General features: G+C 37.0%; 1 protein-coding gene across 7 annotated transcripts in view; it reads left to right on the top strand.

The window, feature by feature from the left end:
* Gria3 (glutamate ionotropic receptor AMPA type subunit 3) overlaps positions 1-15,335 on the top strand; it is a 274,362-nt gene that overhangs the window by 124,556 nt on the left and 134,471 nt on the right. For all 7 annotated transcript variants that reach the window (XR_003735837.2, XM_028881611.2, XM_028881610.2 and 4 more), the window contains one exon: positions 10,348-10,535. Coding sequence is in view for 6 of the 7 variants with exons in the window: in XM_028881611.2 (XP_028737444.1) it covers positions 10,348-10,535 (188 nt within the window). In the remaining variant the exon portion in view is untranslated. The remainder of the gene's footprint in view (positions 1-10,347; positions 10,536-15,335) is intronic.

Below are 15,335 nucleotides of genomic sequence, written 5' to 3' on the forward strand. Positions count from 1 at the left end.
TTCTTTCAGTTGGGTTTGTCCAGAAGGGAAAAGAGAGTGTATTTAGCAGTATGAAAGAAGATTACAAACTAATGTTTCATCCTGTTCATATCTTGGCCTCTAGACAAAATGATTGAATCATACCTGAGTTACAAGACATCAGGCTTTCTGAGGTGAACAAAAGCCTACCACATCTCTTACAATTTTAAAATATGAGAACCAGAAATAATGATAACATTGGTCTACTTATTGTGCATGTGAGAAACTGAAGATCAGAGAGGAAAACAATCTACTCAATGATAGGTCCTGTACTCATGCATTTTGTCTTTTATTTTTAACTTTCAATATTAATGTAAAATGACATTTCTGCTGCTTTCTGGATAGGGATTAATTTTGATACACAGTAAAAGCTTAAATTCAACAGAAGTGTTCTGACAGATACATTCCTCTTAGCCTGTAAGTCTTTCTTGACATCCATGTGGAATCCATTCCTCTTTCATTTTATACCTTTGTGTGTAGAAGCCAGAGAGTCCACAGCAAGTCTTGGAATTAAAACATAACTTCCTTCTCTTACACACTGGGACTCCTATTTGGTACTGGGGCCCACAGTAATCTACACAGGCGTTAGAGATTAGCCTTGGTTCATCTTTCTTAATTCCATGAATTCTTGTGCACTACCTATAGCCTACACATCTCTATTCTCCAATGATTTTTTTCTGTCTGTCCGCCTAGCAAGACTTTACCTCCATCCAATAACCTTCTATTCATTAATACTCACATCATATTTATCAAGGAAAATATCTGCTTGAGACAGTTTTTCTGGGCTCTCACATCCATCCTATAGACTATGTTAGAGTGGCCACCATCTCTAAAGGGTTATGGTCAAATGCTGTGTTTAAATTATTGTTTGTATGAAATATTTTCTTTATATTTTCAGCTCTAGTCCTCAGGTATTTTTTAATTTTTTAAGATCTGTTTATGTGTATATGTGTTTTACATGCAAGTATGTGTGTATGTGTGCCACATGTGTGCCCAGTGCCTGTGGACATCAAAAGAAGTCATCAGATCCCCCGGAACTGAAGTTATGGATGGTTGCAAGCCACTATGTGGGTGCTAGGAACTGAACCTTGGTCCTCTGCAAGAGCAACAAGTACTCTTAACCATTGAGCTACCTCTCTAGCCCTAGTCCTCATATTTTAAAGCTGAACTAGCTTCTTTCCTTCCTTCCTTCCTTCCTTCCTTCCTTCCTTCCTTCCTTCCTTCCTTCCTTCCTTCCTTCCTTCTTTCCTTCCTTCCTTCCTTTCTTCATTCCTTCTTTCCTTCTCTCTTTCTCTCTTTCTTTTTTTCTTTCTTTCTTTGTCAAGATTTGGACAAGATAAGAAACTAACAGTTTTTGAATACCTACCTTAAATTGGTCACTGTGTTGAACAATTATACAATCACCACATTTAATATTTTCAACAACACTAAACAGCTATTCTAAGTGGACAAATGATGAAAAGGAGCCTCAGAGTGGTATTCATGTGTTCATGATAAATGCATCTCACTCATAAATTTTGGAGGTGGGATTATACTCAGGTTTGACTTACAAGTTTATATTCTTCTCCTTTCTCCTCATCAGTGACTCAATTTATTCTGACAGGTTCAGTTGCCCGGGAAATAGAGTCATACATATCTTTTGTTTCTAGGACTTCATTTTTAGCCCTTCTGTGCCCTCTAGGCAAGAGTTTGCACTTAATATTACCTTTACCTCCAGCAATATCAAGATCAAAAAGATGCAGCCATCCAGGAATGGCCAGCAAGCAGAACAGGCCGTATCATTTTGTAAGCAGATCTAGATATCTTTCATCCTTGCCATAAATCCTCTCCCATTTCTCACTGTTAGCCACCATTCTATCCTCACATCTGTAATTCAAAAATGTTAAGAGTTTCATCATAGAAAAGACTCCTGTTTAATAGAAATCAAGCACATATTTTCCAAGCTCAAGCTCAGTCTGGGTCAGTTTCACTTGACTACTCCATAGGCACAGGGCACAACATAAACTACTGTGACAGAAGGAAAGGTTAGAGTATGGATACTGAACATAAAGTATGCTCACTTCTGGAAACACTATCAAAGGTCACCCTGTGCTGCAGGAGGGGTAATAGAGTGGGCAGCCTCTTTAATTTGTAGTCACTGGGTTCTATCCATAATAAACTTAAAGTGGGATGAAGGTGCATTTTGGTCAGTTGGTAACAGCTCTTCCCTCACCTATAAATAGGGCCCTTTTTTGTTTATGTATATGGCATTTCCTCCACTGTAGTCCAACTTAAACTGCCAAGCACATTTCCTGATTGGGTTCTATGGCACTTCCCCTCTCCAAGTACCCAAGAAATGCTAAGCCACTCACCAGTTTCTCAGAAAAGAGACTTAGTCACAGAATCAAAATTGGAAATTTTGGGGCTAAGAAACCAAGTAAGAAAATATTAGTGACCAAGAACATTTATTGAATGCTATCTACATTGATTGCTTTTCTCATTACTATGAGTAAATCTCTGTCCAAAAGCAACTTACAGAAAGAGGGGTTTATTTTGTTTTGTGGTTTATGGGCACATTCCATCATAGTGGAGAATACATAGTATAGGGGTGTGATTCTACTCGCTCTCAGCTGAGCAGATAATAAAGTGGAAACAGGACAAGAAGATTTCCTGAAGTCACTCCTTTCCTCTAGCTGGTCTCCGTCTTCTAAAGGTTAGAGAACCTCTCATAACTGCACCACCAGCTATAGCCAGAAGTTTCTCTGGTCCTGCCTGGCCCCTCGGTAGGGACAAATCTCTCCCACCTGTGTCCCACAGCCACTTGGTCCCAAGTAAACACACAGAGGCTTATATTATTCACAAACTGTATGGCCTATGGGTCAGGCTTCTTGTTAGCTAGCTCTTATAACTTAACTCAGCCTATTTCTATTGATCTATATGTTGCCACACAGCTGTGGCATTACCGGTGTGCTGGCATCTTGTTGCTCCTTGGGCAGCAAGCTGGCATTTCCTCCTGCTCTCCTTTCTACCACTACAACCAGATAGATAACAAAATGTTCCAAATACGTAAATCTTCAGGGAGAATTCCACATTCAAACCATGACAACATCTATTAAGTGTTCAACAGTCCAGAGTGCAGCTTGTAGATGACTCTTGTCCTTGGTGAATTTACATTGTTAGCAATCTATACCAGAATAATTACCTAAGCACCAAACATAAATATAAAAGAATTATACATAGCACTGTAGGAACTCCTTTTAATCGAAACCCCAGTTGCTTTTATATTTTTATATCAGACCTAGAGTGGCTGACAATCGGAGGCTTGCCTACCCTGTTTTTCCCAGACATTGAGCACATCTCCTCCAGATGGTCTTCTAAGTTTCCTTGTAACTGATAATATGAAGCAAGTGTACATTCACTCAGTGAAACTGACATATCTCTTTGGGCATATTTTCTCAGCTTAGGGTGAGGAAAATGAACTACATAACTCACCAGCAGGGAGACAAGGTTCATAATGAGGAGCAAGAAGAAAGAGCAAAATGGAAAATGTAGGATTATATGCACTCCCAGCTTCAGAGCCACCCTTGACAAGTAGCAGTTGCCGCCTTTGGTGAATTATTAGGGTAATTGGAATACATGAAGTTGCCAAACAATATCCTGTCAATTATTGTCTAGAAATTCTCAGTTAAAACTTGATTCTTTAAGACTTTTAATTTTAAGTTTGTGAAACATAAATTCTCCAGGGAGCCAGTGCACAATTAAAAGTATTGGACAGTCTAGTACAAGTAAAGAGCATGCTTTGAATTGAAAGAAATATTTTTAGAAAATAAAGGACACAAAATTGGAGAGCACCTTATGTTCATTGGTTTCACAAATTAGCTAGGGGCCATCCTAATGATGCAGCTATAAGCAAGAGAAGAGTTGCAGAGGGTCATTCTTAATTAGAGAATGAGTTAAACAAACACAGTTATGAAGAATAAAGGCATCAGGGAAATCTTAATTTGCCATGGGTAAATTGGGCTGGGTGTGAATGAATATTTGTTTTTATCATATTCCATAAAATTCACAGATTGGCATCTATATGCAAACAGAGAGTGGTTTTTGATCTTCCTAGCTAAAGCTCTTCACATACTGAACAGTTTTTGTATTAACATCTCAAGTTTAGACAATCACTATATTAATTTTTATGATACTAAACTGTTCAAATTAAGCTAAAACAAATGCTAACAACAACAAAACAATAAAATATGGGTCCAATTGTGCTATGGGAATCTTTCCATTAGTTATTTACAAGGGAAAGTACATTTTATGATATGAATAATCATCCTCTGAGTTATTGGCTCTGAGATCAGATTTTTGTACATCAGGCTTCACAGACATGGCAAAATGTAACACAAAACAAGTGATTATGTTCACCATCATCTCTCTTTCCTCTGCGTCTATGTTTTTACTGTTCACTTCTGTCTCTGAAAACACCTTCATATTCTATATCAAGCTAGTCCATGTCCTTATTTTTCCACAGCATACAAGATAAATTTATTTCAAAGTCTATGGAGATCAAAGAAGTTTAAGAAATAGAGAGTATAAAGTTGTCAGGCGAGCACAAGCATAAGAATAGAAGAACAATTTTCATTTGGTTAGTTTCATCTGAATGAACAAGAACACCAATTTCACAAAAATGCTAGACACTTGCTTATCAAAATGTATTGGAAGCAACATTAGAAGTACAATAAACTGAGTTAAACTAGACATTGCATATATTATAGATGCAATGAAGACATTAACATTATTAGAATTTTTTTTTAAAAAAAAAAGAAGAAATAAGCCATACTCAATGAATAAACAGACCTAAAATGAAAATGATAAGGAAGGAAGGAAGGAAGGAAGGAAGGAAGGAAGGAAGGAAGGAAGGAAGGAAGGAAGGAAGGAAGGAAGGAAGAATTGAAGGAGGAAAAGAAATATTGTCAGACATGACCATGAATGCCTGTATTCCTAGCACTTGGTGATTGCAAGATCAGCCTTGTCAATGTAATAAGTTCAAAGCTAGGCTATGCTACATGAGGATCTAGGAGGCAGAGGAGGTAGTCAGGAAAAGTAAGCAAGAGCTAGCCATTAGATACTTCTGGAATTTTTGTCACAAATCCTCTAAGAAACCCTACCAAGCACAAATGTCTATAAATGTCAATCAACACTTCTGTGAAGGCTGCTCATAAATACCAGATTCTGTCATTTGGGACACTGTTAGAGACCATGTCAGAAGTACATACAAGTGTGGCTCTGAGTACAAATTCTGAGTAAGAACAGGTGGTGATACAAAGCAGAAAGAAGTTCATCTTTGGTGTATTTTCTTGGATGTCTTGATTACCAATTTCTGTATGCCAAAATCTTGTTGACTGTTCTCCATTTTTGCAGAGAAAATACTAAATTTGTTCAGCATGATGTGTTTTTGTATTTTGTTTAGACAGTGAAAATAATTCTGGCCCTTTCTCTCTGGGAAAATGATTGTGACAATGTAGGTTTGAGAGCTTTTTGTATCTGTTGTCATCCCTTTTATGAGGTCAAATTAATGGTCATGAATTGAGTACTCTAAGAGCACACGTTGAAATGGCAACTCACATGCCAAAAGGTTCTTGGTGAGTCTACTCATTGGCACCACTTGTGAGGAGAAGAGAAGCATGAAGTTGGCTAAGAAAAGAAGAGCTGTGGTACAGCCATGACAAGGCATTAGAGCTCTGAAGCTGGGGTAGCCCATTAGCTATCCCACTGAGAATTTGGGATGATTGTGCCTTTATAATTTGCGGCCACCAGTCCTTGGATGCAGCATGCCCTGGGGAGGAGATTCAATTTTAAGTCAGGCATCTGTCTTCCACCAACAACTTTCCCATCAGCAGAAGAAGTAAGCCCTTTGGTAATAAAGGATGATCTAGTTGTACAGCACAGTATCCATGCACTGCCTTGAACCCAGATAGTCTCCTTGTTTGCTAACAGCAGCCCAACAAGCAGTACACTAGAATTCAACTGGTCATGGCTATGACCCAGTTCCTCATGCCTAATTGCCCTGTCCTTACTGTCATACTCTCATGTTACTTTGGTCAAATGCAGAGGGTAAGCTCACAATCAGCCAGTTCATCTATATGGCAACTCCCACCATTTAAAATAAGGATGAGTAAGGGCATGAACAGCAATGACTGTCTGGAATCCAGATGAGATAATTTGCTACTCAAATCAAAGTAGCTTTGAGACTTGCAAAGCTGGGCATGTGAAAACTCATGCAGAGTAGATGACAATTCTGAAGCTGCTAAAACAGCAGGCTTTATTTTTACAAAGCCAGGGCTTTGTTGCAAACCTCACCTCCTACAAACACTAGCACCTGGTTTTGCTCTGCCAAGTCAAACATTTCTTTCTTTTTCCCTCAAGCTTCTATTTATGCTTTGGTCAGCTGTAACAGAGTCAGTGAAACTATGATAAATCGGGTATGAAAACAAATAAAAAGATCTGCTTGGATTGCTAGCTGACATATACTGAACTGAATTGACCATTCCCCCAGAGTTCTAGAGTGCAACAGCCCCATGTTCAAGCAGACACAGGGAAACTCTGCATGGAAAATGACATTGCAGTGCTATACCATAGTTTTGACTATGTATGAAAGACTCAGAGCCAACTGGATCCCAGACACACGCTCATCAAAAATCAGTGTGCTTCTGCTTAGCTTTTGATTAGGTAACACATTCCCATGGTTCAAAGAATAGAAGTATAAAAAGATCTATAAGAACCTTTGCTTATTAAGAAGAAGCACATAGTGGAGTGTTGATCTGTCATCTGAATATTCTAGCAGCTTATGGTCTGAGAGATCAGCATGAGCCAGACTTTCAAAACTTTATCGGTTTTATCCTTGCAGAGAACAATACCTGCTTCTTGTGAAAGAGCCAAACATTATATAACCAAACGCCAGTGAATGTGGAATGTCTTCATAATCCCTCATCTCTGAGAAAACACTAGTAGTTCTTGCAGATTTTTTTCACAATGTATACAATCATGAGCCTTTTTAGCAAGAAAAATAAAATAAAATTACATTATAAATGCTAAATTGTTAGGTTTTTCCATTCTACATTACATACTATATTATATATAGTGTAAATATTCCCTTGTTAGTATATGTACACTGTTGACTATTAAACTTTAGCATAACATTCCTTGTGTGTGTGTGTGTTGTGTACTATAATGTACTTAGTTCACTGTATTTTGCATTTTTAAAACATCTGTGAAAGTTATTCAAATTGCTTTTCCATTGCTTGTAATTTACTTATCTTGAATTCAAAACAAGTCATGTCTTGGGAAATTAATGAGAAGTCATTAAAGGGAAGAGGAGAAACACCCAGAAAGGTCTACAGGTAGCAGGGTATGCTTGGTAAAGGGACAAATTTGCAGTTACACTAAATAGGTAGCAAAGTACTATGGGAGTAGACGATACCATTTTCCATATATGAAAGGACATGAAAACAAAATAAGTAGGGAGCAGTACAAGGAGATGGATTAAAGAAAAGATAAAGTAGGTTAGAAAGGAATGAATGTTACCAATGTTAATACATGCACAGTCAATTGTTAGAGTAAAGCTTTATCAGAACTAACAGGTCTCTGCTGAGTCCAAACTTGATACAAATTATTATAATTTGGCTATTGAAATATATTACCAATCCAGGCTGGGGCTATATCTCAATGGTAAGGTGCTAGTTTAGCATTCATATGACCCTGGACTTTGCTCCAAGAAGCTCTATGCTACTAAAATAACCTACATCAACATAAACAATAATCCCATTGCCATCCACACTCAATCTTCAGATATCTCAAATATCAAGATCAATAAAATATTGACAAGTCAACATCCTGTCATGAGTGTAGAAGGGTCCATAAAGATCTACTCCTCCCTAAGAGCTTCTAGGCAGATAATAGTATCTAGTGTAGAGAGATAGTTAATTATTAGTGAAGGTAGGAGAGACATTTTTCTTTAGTAGTATAGCCACTAGCATGCTCTTAGAAATAACCCCTTACCCATGTCCCTGTAAGCAACCCTAATGAAACTCAATGATCATATTTTTAAAGACATAAAAATAGAAGGGAGGCCAGTTAAGAAGAAGAAGGAGGTAGTGGGAATGGAAGGGGGGCAAAATGGGATAATAGGAGACAAATATGATAAAAATGCTTTGTATTCATGTACAAGGGTGTCATCGTGAAATCCATTATTATTATTTAAAATTAATGAATGCTTAGAAACATTGAGAATTATCCATAAAAAAAGAGTAGAACTGAAAGGAAAATGGTTATCACCACAGAAAGGGAATTGTTCAAGGATTGGGACACCTTTAGCCCGAGCAAGAGAAGGTTAAAGTAAGACACAGTAACAGCTTTCAAAAATGTAGAAGAGATTACTCTTGCTCTCTGTCATCTCAAACTGTGGACAAGGTCCACAGAGATGACAAGAATTTGGTTTTTTCACTAAACCTGTGAACATTTGAGCTTTGCTAACAAGCCTTTTATAAAAGTTTACTTTAAATATATCAGACTACCTATGTAATTTCAGAATTGTTATCATTCTGCCAATATTTTCTTCATAAATAGTCCAGAAACAAAATTCAGCTCCGCCTTACTGAATTTTCATAAATTCTTAATTAGTGGCATTCAAAATAATGAGGCCTTATTATACTCTGCTTAAGAAAGATTTTCACATGCGTTAATCTCTTTCTTCCTATGTTTATTTCTTAATCCCATGCCTTGGCCCACTCTGTGCCCTCAACTCCCACTGAAGCAGAGTACAGCTAAAACCCACATGAAAATGTAAATCTAAGAAATAAATATGCGTGGTTGGTTTTATAAGAGTAAGAATTAACATTTAAAGCAATGGTAATTTGCTCTGATCTGTAATTTTGAGCTCCTGTGCTGAAATTGCTCATTTGGAAATTACCAAGTGCTTGGGTCTCGTTTGTGATCTTCTTCCTGCACACACCCAGCACACAAAGGAGTTATAATGACCGGCTGAGTCACTGCCGCCATCTCCCTGAAGCATGTTCTCCAAATGTCAATAACATTTTCTATGGTACAGTGAGGACGACTCTGAACCACAGCCTGCATACACCACAGGGTAGGCCCAAGACAGCAGAGAACTTGGAGTGTGTACAAAACACATCTCCATCTCTCTTCATCCTCTGTTTCTGTAGTGGTTGAACTGTTATATCATAGATAATTTGGGATTTGCAAATCATCTCTATCACTCATTCCTGTTGGAAGTAGGGAGATTGTTTTGATAATATCCCAAAAAAGCTGTCTATTGGTGAGATTATATTCATTTATTATTTATAAATTCATATATACTCAATTATATTACAAATTCATACAAGAGGCACAACTGGAGATATAAAATTGGAGATGTGAGCATATGTAAAAAATGCTTGTGCCATTGTGCTTTGTACTTTAGATACACTGCTCTTGGGGGTTTGTTTGCTTGCTTGCTTATTTGTCTGTTTGGTTTGGGGATTTTTGAGACTGGATCTCTTTATGTACCTCAAGCTGGCCTTGGACTTTTGGCAATCCTCCTGCTTCAGCCTCCCAAATTCTGAGACAAACCCAAGCATTTGATCTTTCCTTTCTTTGAACAGAGCTCCATAGTGTTAGTTGCTAATGGTTGTTGAATATAAATTAGCTAAGGTGAACCAAGAACTCCTGGTACATTTTATTCAGGAAAATGAAAGAACTCTCAAAACTTAATTTTATTGAATAGTTTATAGACTCCCTAAGTAATCAAAGAGTAATACTCTGTATTGGAGGTTTTCTTTCACAAAAATCAAAGTGACATTACCTGGGTGACATAACTGATCTTGTTAAATAGTCACATCTATGTATGGTTCAACATGTTTTAAAAAGGCTTTATTGCTAGTCAATTTATCCCTCATTCTTTGTTATGGGCTTCATTTAACCTCAAATTCAGAAGAATTCTTAATTGAAAGACGAAAGAAATAAGCTGCAACTGCAGCAGAGAAGATTGCAGCCAGACATAAGAAGTTCTTGGCATTTGTCTCATAGATATTTTGATAATGCATATCATGCCTTGATAAACATCTGTCCCCATGGTGCTCACAAATGATAGAATCTTTTCTCCTTTACAACAAAACACCAAAATGGAGGTGCCAACTATCTGGAGAGTTGGAGTTGAAGGTGTGAGTTCACCTGCTCTCTCCAGTGAATCAAGTTTGAAAAGACCCAATGGACTGTGAAAAGAAACTCAGTAGACTCTTTAACACCTACAGAAATATTTTGAAAAGGGAAAAAAATTAGTATAGCTGTTTTTCCTTCCTTCAGGGTTTTCCATCCTTCAAGCAATTATGGAAGCAGCGGTGCAAAACAACTGGCAAGTGACGGCAAGGTCAGTGGGGAACATAAAGGACATCCAGGAATTCAGACGCATCATTGAAGAAATGGACAGGAGGCAGGAAAAACGATACTTGATTGACTGTGAAGTCGAAAGGATTAACACAATTTTGGAACAGGTATGTCTGAGATTTAGTCCACTCCCAGCCTGCATGTTAAAGCATTATCCTGAGGCAGTTCCCATACCTGCTAATAATTTAAGTAGCCAACAGACTAAGCATGCCAACAGTTTTCAGTTTTCAGTTTTCATAGTCTCTCTAATCCTTTTTTCCTCCCTAGTGGCTGCAGGAAAAAAAGAAAAGAAAATTCTAAGCCGATAAAAAATTGCATCATGTGATTAATTGGAATCTCTCTGCAATTTAATGCTACATATCAGATAAATCCACCCCTCCACTCCTCTGTTTAATAGATAGCTGGTTATTTCAAAGTAATCCCCCTTCCTTTCTTATATCTTCTTCCCAACAGGGAAAAGACAATAGATTAGGCAGGCTGACAGATAAGAGTTTTGTTTCTCATTACTGGAATATGTATTTCCCCAAACCTTTCTAGGGAGCATCAGCTATTGATGATGAATGTGGGTACATAGTTACCAGGTTCTGACTGTCTATATTATTCTAAGTTATCCCTCTGGGTTAGTGGAAGAGAAAGATAATAGCTTAAAGTATTTTAAATTTCATAAACTTTTATAAAAAATCTTGGAAATAAATAAAAGTATTATATTCCAAAATTAACCAGACCCAAAGTCTATATAGGTCAATGAACTTCTATTTAGTTAGAACTGGCATTTGGAAAAGAAACTGCGAAGAGTCACATTAAAATTTACACTTTCAGTATCAAACATATTTTATGTATTTATCACCACCAAAATTAAAAAAATTGAATGTCAGAATTAGAATTAGAAAAACAATTAGTTTTATATCCTCTTTCATATCACATGTCCATTACCTGCATCCAGTCCTTTCTCATCCCCTTAAATTTATCCTTTCTTGATCTCTTTTTTTTTGCACATTATACTATACCTTTCATACTGTATATTAAAAAATATGATGACCCTGTCTCGAAAAAAAGAATGATGATTTAATAAGGAAATGTTCTTGGTTTTAAAAGTGTGAACATTTTTTCTTAAAAAAGAGAAAGCTAAATACACATGACACATGGACAAGCTTAAGCCAGACAAAATCCCAGCACTCAGAGGGGGAAGTGGACAGGAAGCCCCACCCCTAACCAAGAAGCTTGATACTTGTTGGGAGAAGAAATCAGTTTTCTCTAATGGAGTGTCACTGGCTATATCAACCACACTCCAGAGCAGGCCCCATGTCCACGAGTAGTTGCTCAATACAAATTGGATTCCATGTGGTTTTCTGGTTTTTTTTTCTTTTATTTTTGTTTTAAGAGAAAGAAAAAACATGAATTTGGGTGGATAGGGAGGTAGCAAAGGACCTTGAGGAGCTGAGGAAGGGGAGAGAACACCATTGGAATATATTGTATGTAATTCCCAAAGAATAAAACATTTTAAAAGTATAAACAATTTTTTTTGAAAAATTGAATAAGATAAAGGGGAAAATACAAAGGGCCAAGATGTTTTCATTATTAAGCATGAATATGGACATTTTAGACTGAAATTACTAGAAGTATTTGTACTATTGGGATAGAGGGCCAAACTGAAATGGGATGAAAGTTTACTATTTTCCTCAAAAGTGTCCCTTTGCCAGTTAATAACAAAGTGTCTGCTTTACCGTGAACAAAAAAGTGTCTGCTTTACTGTGAGGGAAACCTTCAATTCTAATTCAACCCCAGTGTGCCTGGGAGCCAAAAGAGCTTCAGAGATCAAAATTATGGCGAGCAGCCATGGCCTGTGAGAGCTGAGTTATAGGAAATGAAATATTAGCAGTTTGTCGGATTCATTCCTATTAAGAAGAGAAGACAAAAAAAGAGAAGAGGGAGGGAAAGTGCTGGTGCCACAGGCTAGAATTACAAAGCTGCTCCCTTGTTAAGCTCTGCACTGCTCTTAATGGCTAGTAGCTCACAGAAAATCTGGAGCACAAGCCTGGTTAGTTCCTCAACTAACATTCTCCTGAGCAACACAAATATGATCCATGCTCTCCCTCACTGAAAAAAAAAAGAAAGAAAAAGAAAAAAAAACCTTCCTTTGATTTTCTCCGATCTTAAAAATGAGGAATCAGGTCAGTGATGCTGCTGCATGTACTACATGCCCTCCAAAATGTTTAGACCAAAATAGCCTTTTAGTGGGTGACCTACTTAATGGGCCCAAACAGAAGAACATCTCTCTTGTCACACTTTTTTGTTTTCCTTCTTTTCCATTGGGGACTTTTGGCTTCTTGAATATCCAACACTCTCTGAAAGATATGGACTGTGGGGTTTTTCAGTTCTGTGTAATGGAAATAGAGATGGGTAAAGCTCTGAGTTCTATATACCTCTGAAACCTTGGGCACTTAACTATCTATACCCCAGTTTACCCATTTATATGATGGAAAAAACAAAATTTGCTCTACCACATAAGATTAACACAACCCCCCTAGAAGGCATAAATTTTTGGAGAGAAAACTCAGTATACAGGTGGAAAATCAAATTGCTGAAATCCAAAAATTCTGTTGTTCATGTCTCCCTTTTCTGTCTTCCTTTCTTCTTAATGTACTTTCAAAATGTCCCTCAGGATACCCTCTATGCCATCTCATTCATTTATCTTCTTTAAAAACAACAAAAGTATCAACACATGTTTGCTTTCTTCACCATTTAGTAGCTCATATGTTCTACAAAGTAGGGGCTTGAATGTGCCACAAAGTGCATGGTACACAGTAAGGGAGGGACAGTAGGATGGACACTTGATGAAGCACATTTTATTCAGTTTCACTGAGCTTTGGCTACAGTTCCATCCAAAGCAGTGGTCCTCAACCTTCCCAAAGCTGTGAACCTTTAACACAGTTCATATTGTGGTCACCCCAAACCACAAAATTATTTCGTTGCTACTTGATAACTGTAATTTTGCTACTATCAGGAATTGTAATGTAAATATCTGATGTGCAGGATATCTGATATGTGACCCCTAAAGGAGTTGTAACCCACAGGTTGAGAACCACTGACCCAAAAAGAAAAAGTACTTGTGGCCGTATAAGGTGATTGTTAGACTACACATTTTTTAATCTTTAAAATACCAACTCCATTTATTTTGCTTCCAATGGTAATAAAATTGTTGCTATTTATTTTCTTTTGCTGAAATTTATTTATTTATAAAATAATTTTATATTAACCAAATTTCTTAAACAACTTCAACGTGGCATTTCTTTAAAGAAAATGTTTTTTAAAAGAAATTGAACCCTTTCATTGGAATTTAGTCATTCTTCTGACAAACATCATGGTATAATACACAGATTTTATTACAATGATAACATTCATAAGGCAATGAGTATCAAGTCCTAAAAGACAGCCTCATATTTTAATTGTTTTCAATATCATTTAGGGTTTTTTCCTGGAAAAACTTCTACAGTCTTCTACAAAATTGTGTTTCATTTGACTGAGTTAAAAGAACCTCTGATGCCTTTACAACACAATTGTCAATAGATCAGATTTAAGCATAAAGTTCATACTGTACTCCATATACCCTTCAGGTAATAATGGAAGTATGACAGTGTAGTACAACTATTCAACTAGCAGCAGATTTTCAATAAAGTTTTATATAATATAATGTCCACACTGCATTACATACATTACTTTTTCCTGTAAATATTCAAATAGTTATAAGAACAATAGAAATTCTTCTGACATTTCTTCCAAAGTTCTTTTTTAAACTCTTCCAGGTCTTCATATACTAGTAGAGAAGAAGAATCAGATGCTGATCTTTTATTAGTATCTCTGTGTAATATTTAAGCTACAAGGAAGGTATGATACATTTACAATTGTGAGAATTACCATAGAAATTGACAGAGCTAAAGACAAATGAGACCATGATAAGTAAGTTCTTAGAGATCAGAGAATATCAGAAAACTGTAGCTCCAAACTCCAAGAATTAGAGCACTATTTAATTTTATTTTTCCAATTTCAATAGTTCTTTTTTTAATCTTGTTATAATATAATACAACATCTCTCCCTTCCCTTTCTACCCTCCAAGCCCTCCCACATACACTTCCAACTCTCCTTCAAATTCATAGCCTCTTTTTTCATTAATTGCTATTGCATGCATGTATGCATATGTATAGACATATGAGTGTGTGTGTATTCCTGGAGGGTGCACACATATGTGAGTGTGCATGTGTGTAGAGGCCCACCAGAGTTGATTGATATCTTGTATCATTCTCCATCAATCTCCACTTCATTTTTGAGGTAGGTTCCCTCACTGAACCTAAAGCTCACTCTCAAGGGATTATGTCACCTTACCCCAGGAATATAGTCTGAATAGATTCAGTCACTTATTAGCTTTTTGACAAGGGGCAAATTACCTGCCTCCCTGTATTTCTATTTTCTCAAAATAAAACATAAATAAAAACTATACCTAGATAAGTTAATATGTACAAATCATTTGGAAAGGTCCCTGATACATAGTGTTGGTACTCCACTTTGATGCCAAAACAAAGCACTTTCACACAAATGGTCTCATTTGAACTTCACAATAGGATGCCAGGAGGGAAGATGTCTTTATTTCAGATTTATAGATGATAGCTATAGGCTTGGAGACTTCTAGATGACTTGTCAAAATTTGACTTCCACGTACATTCAGTTGAGGCAGGACCAATACCCACCCCCACCCCCACCCCCTGCGCATCATGGCTGAGCAAGGTATCCCACTATAGGTAATAGGCTCCAAAAAGCCAGCTCATGCACCAGGGATATATCCTGATCCCACTGCCAGGGGCCCCTCAAACAAACCAAGCTACACAACTGTCTCCCATATGCAGAGAATTACC

This window comes from Peromyscus leucopus, chromosome X (genome assembly GCF_004664715.2).
Source record: "Peromyscus leucopus breed LL Stock chromosome X, UCI_PerLeu_2.1, whole genome shotgun sequence".
In the NCBI taxonomy this organism is placed as follows: domain Eukaryota; kingdom Metazoa; phylum Chordata; class Mammalia; order Rodentia; family Cricetidae; genus Peromyscus; species Peromyscus leucopus.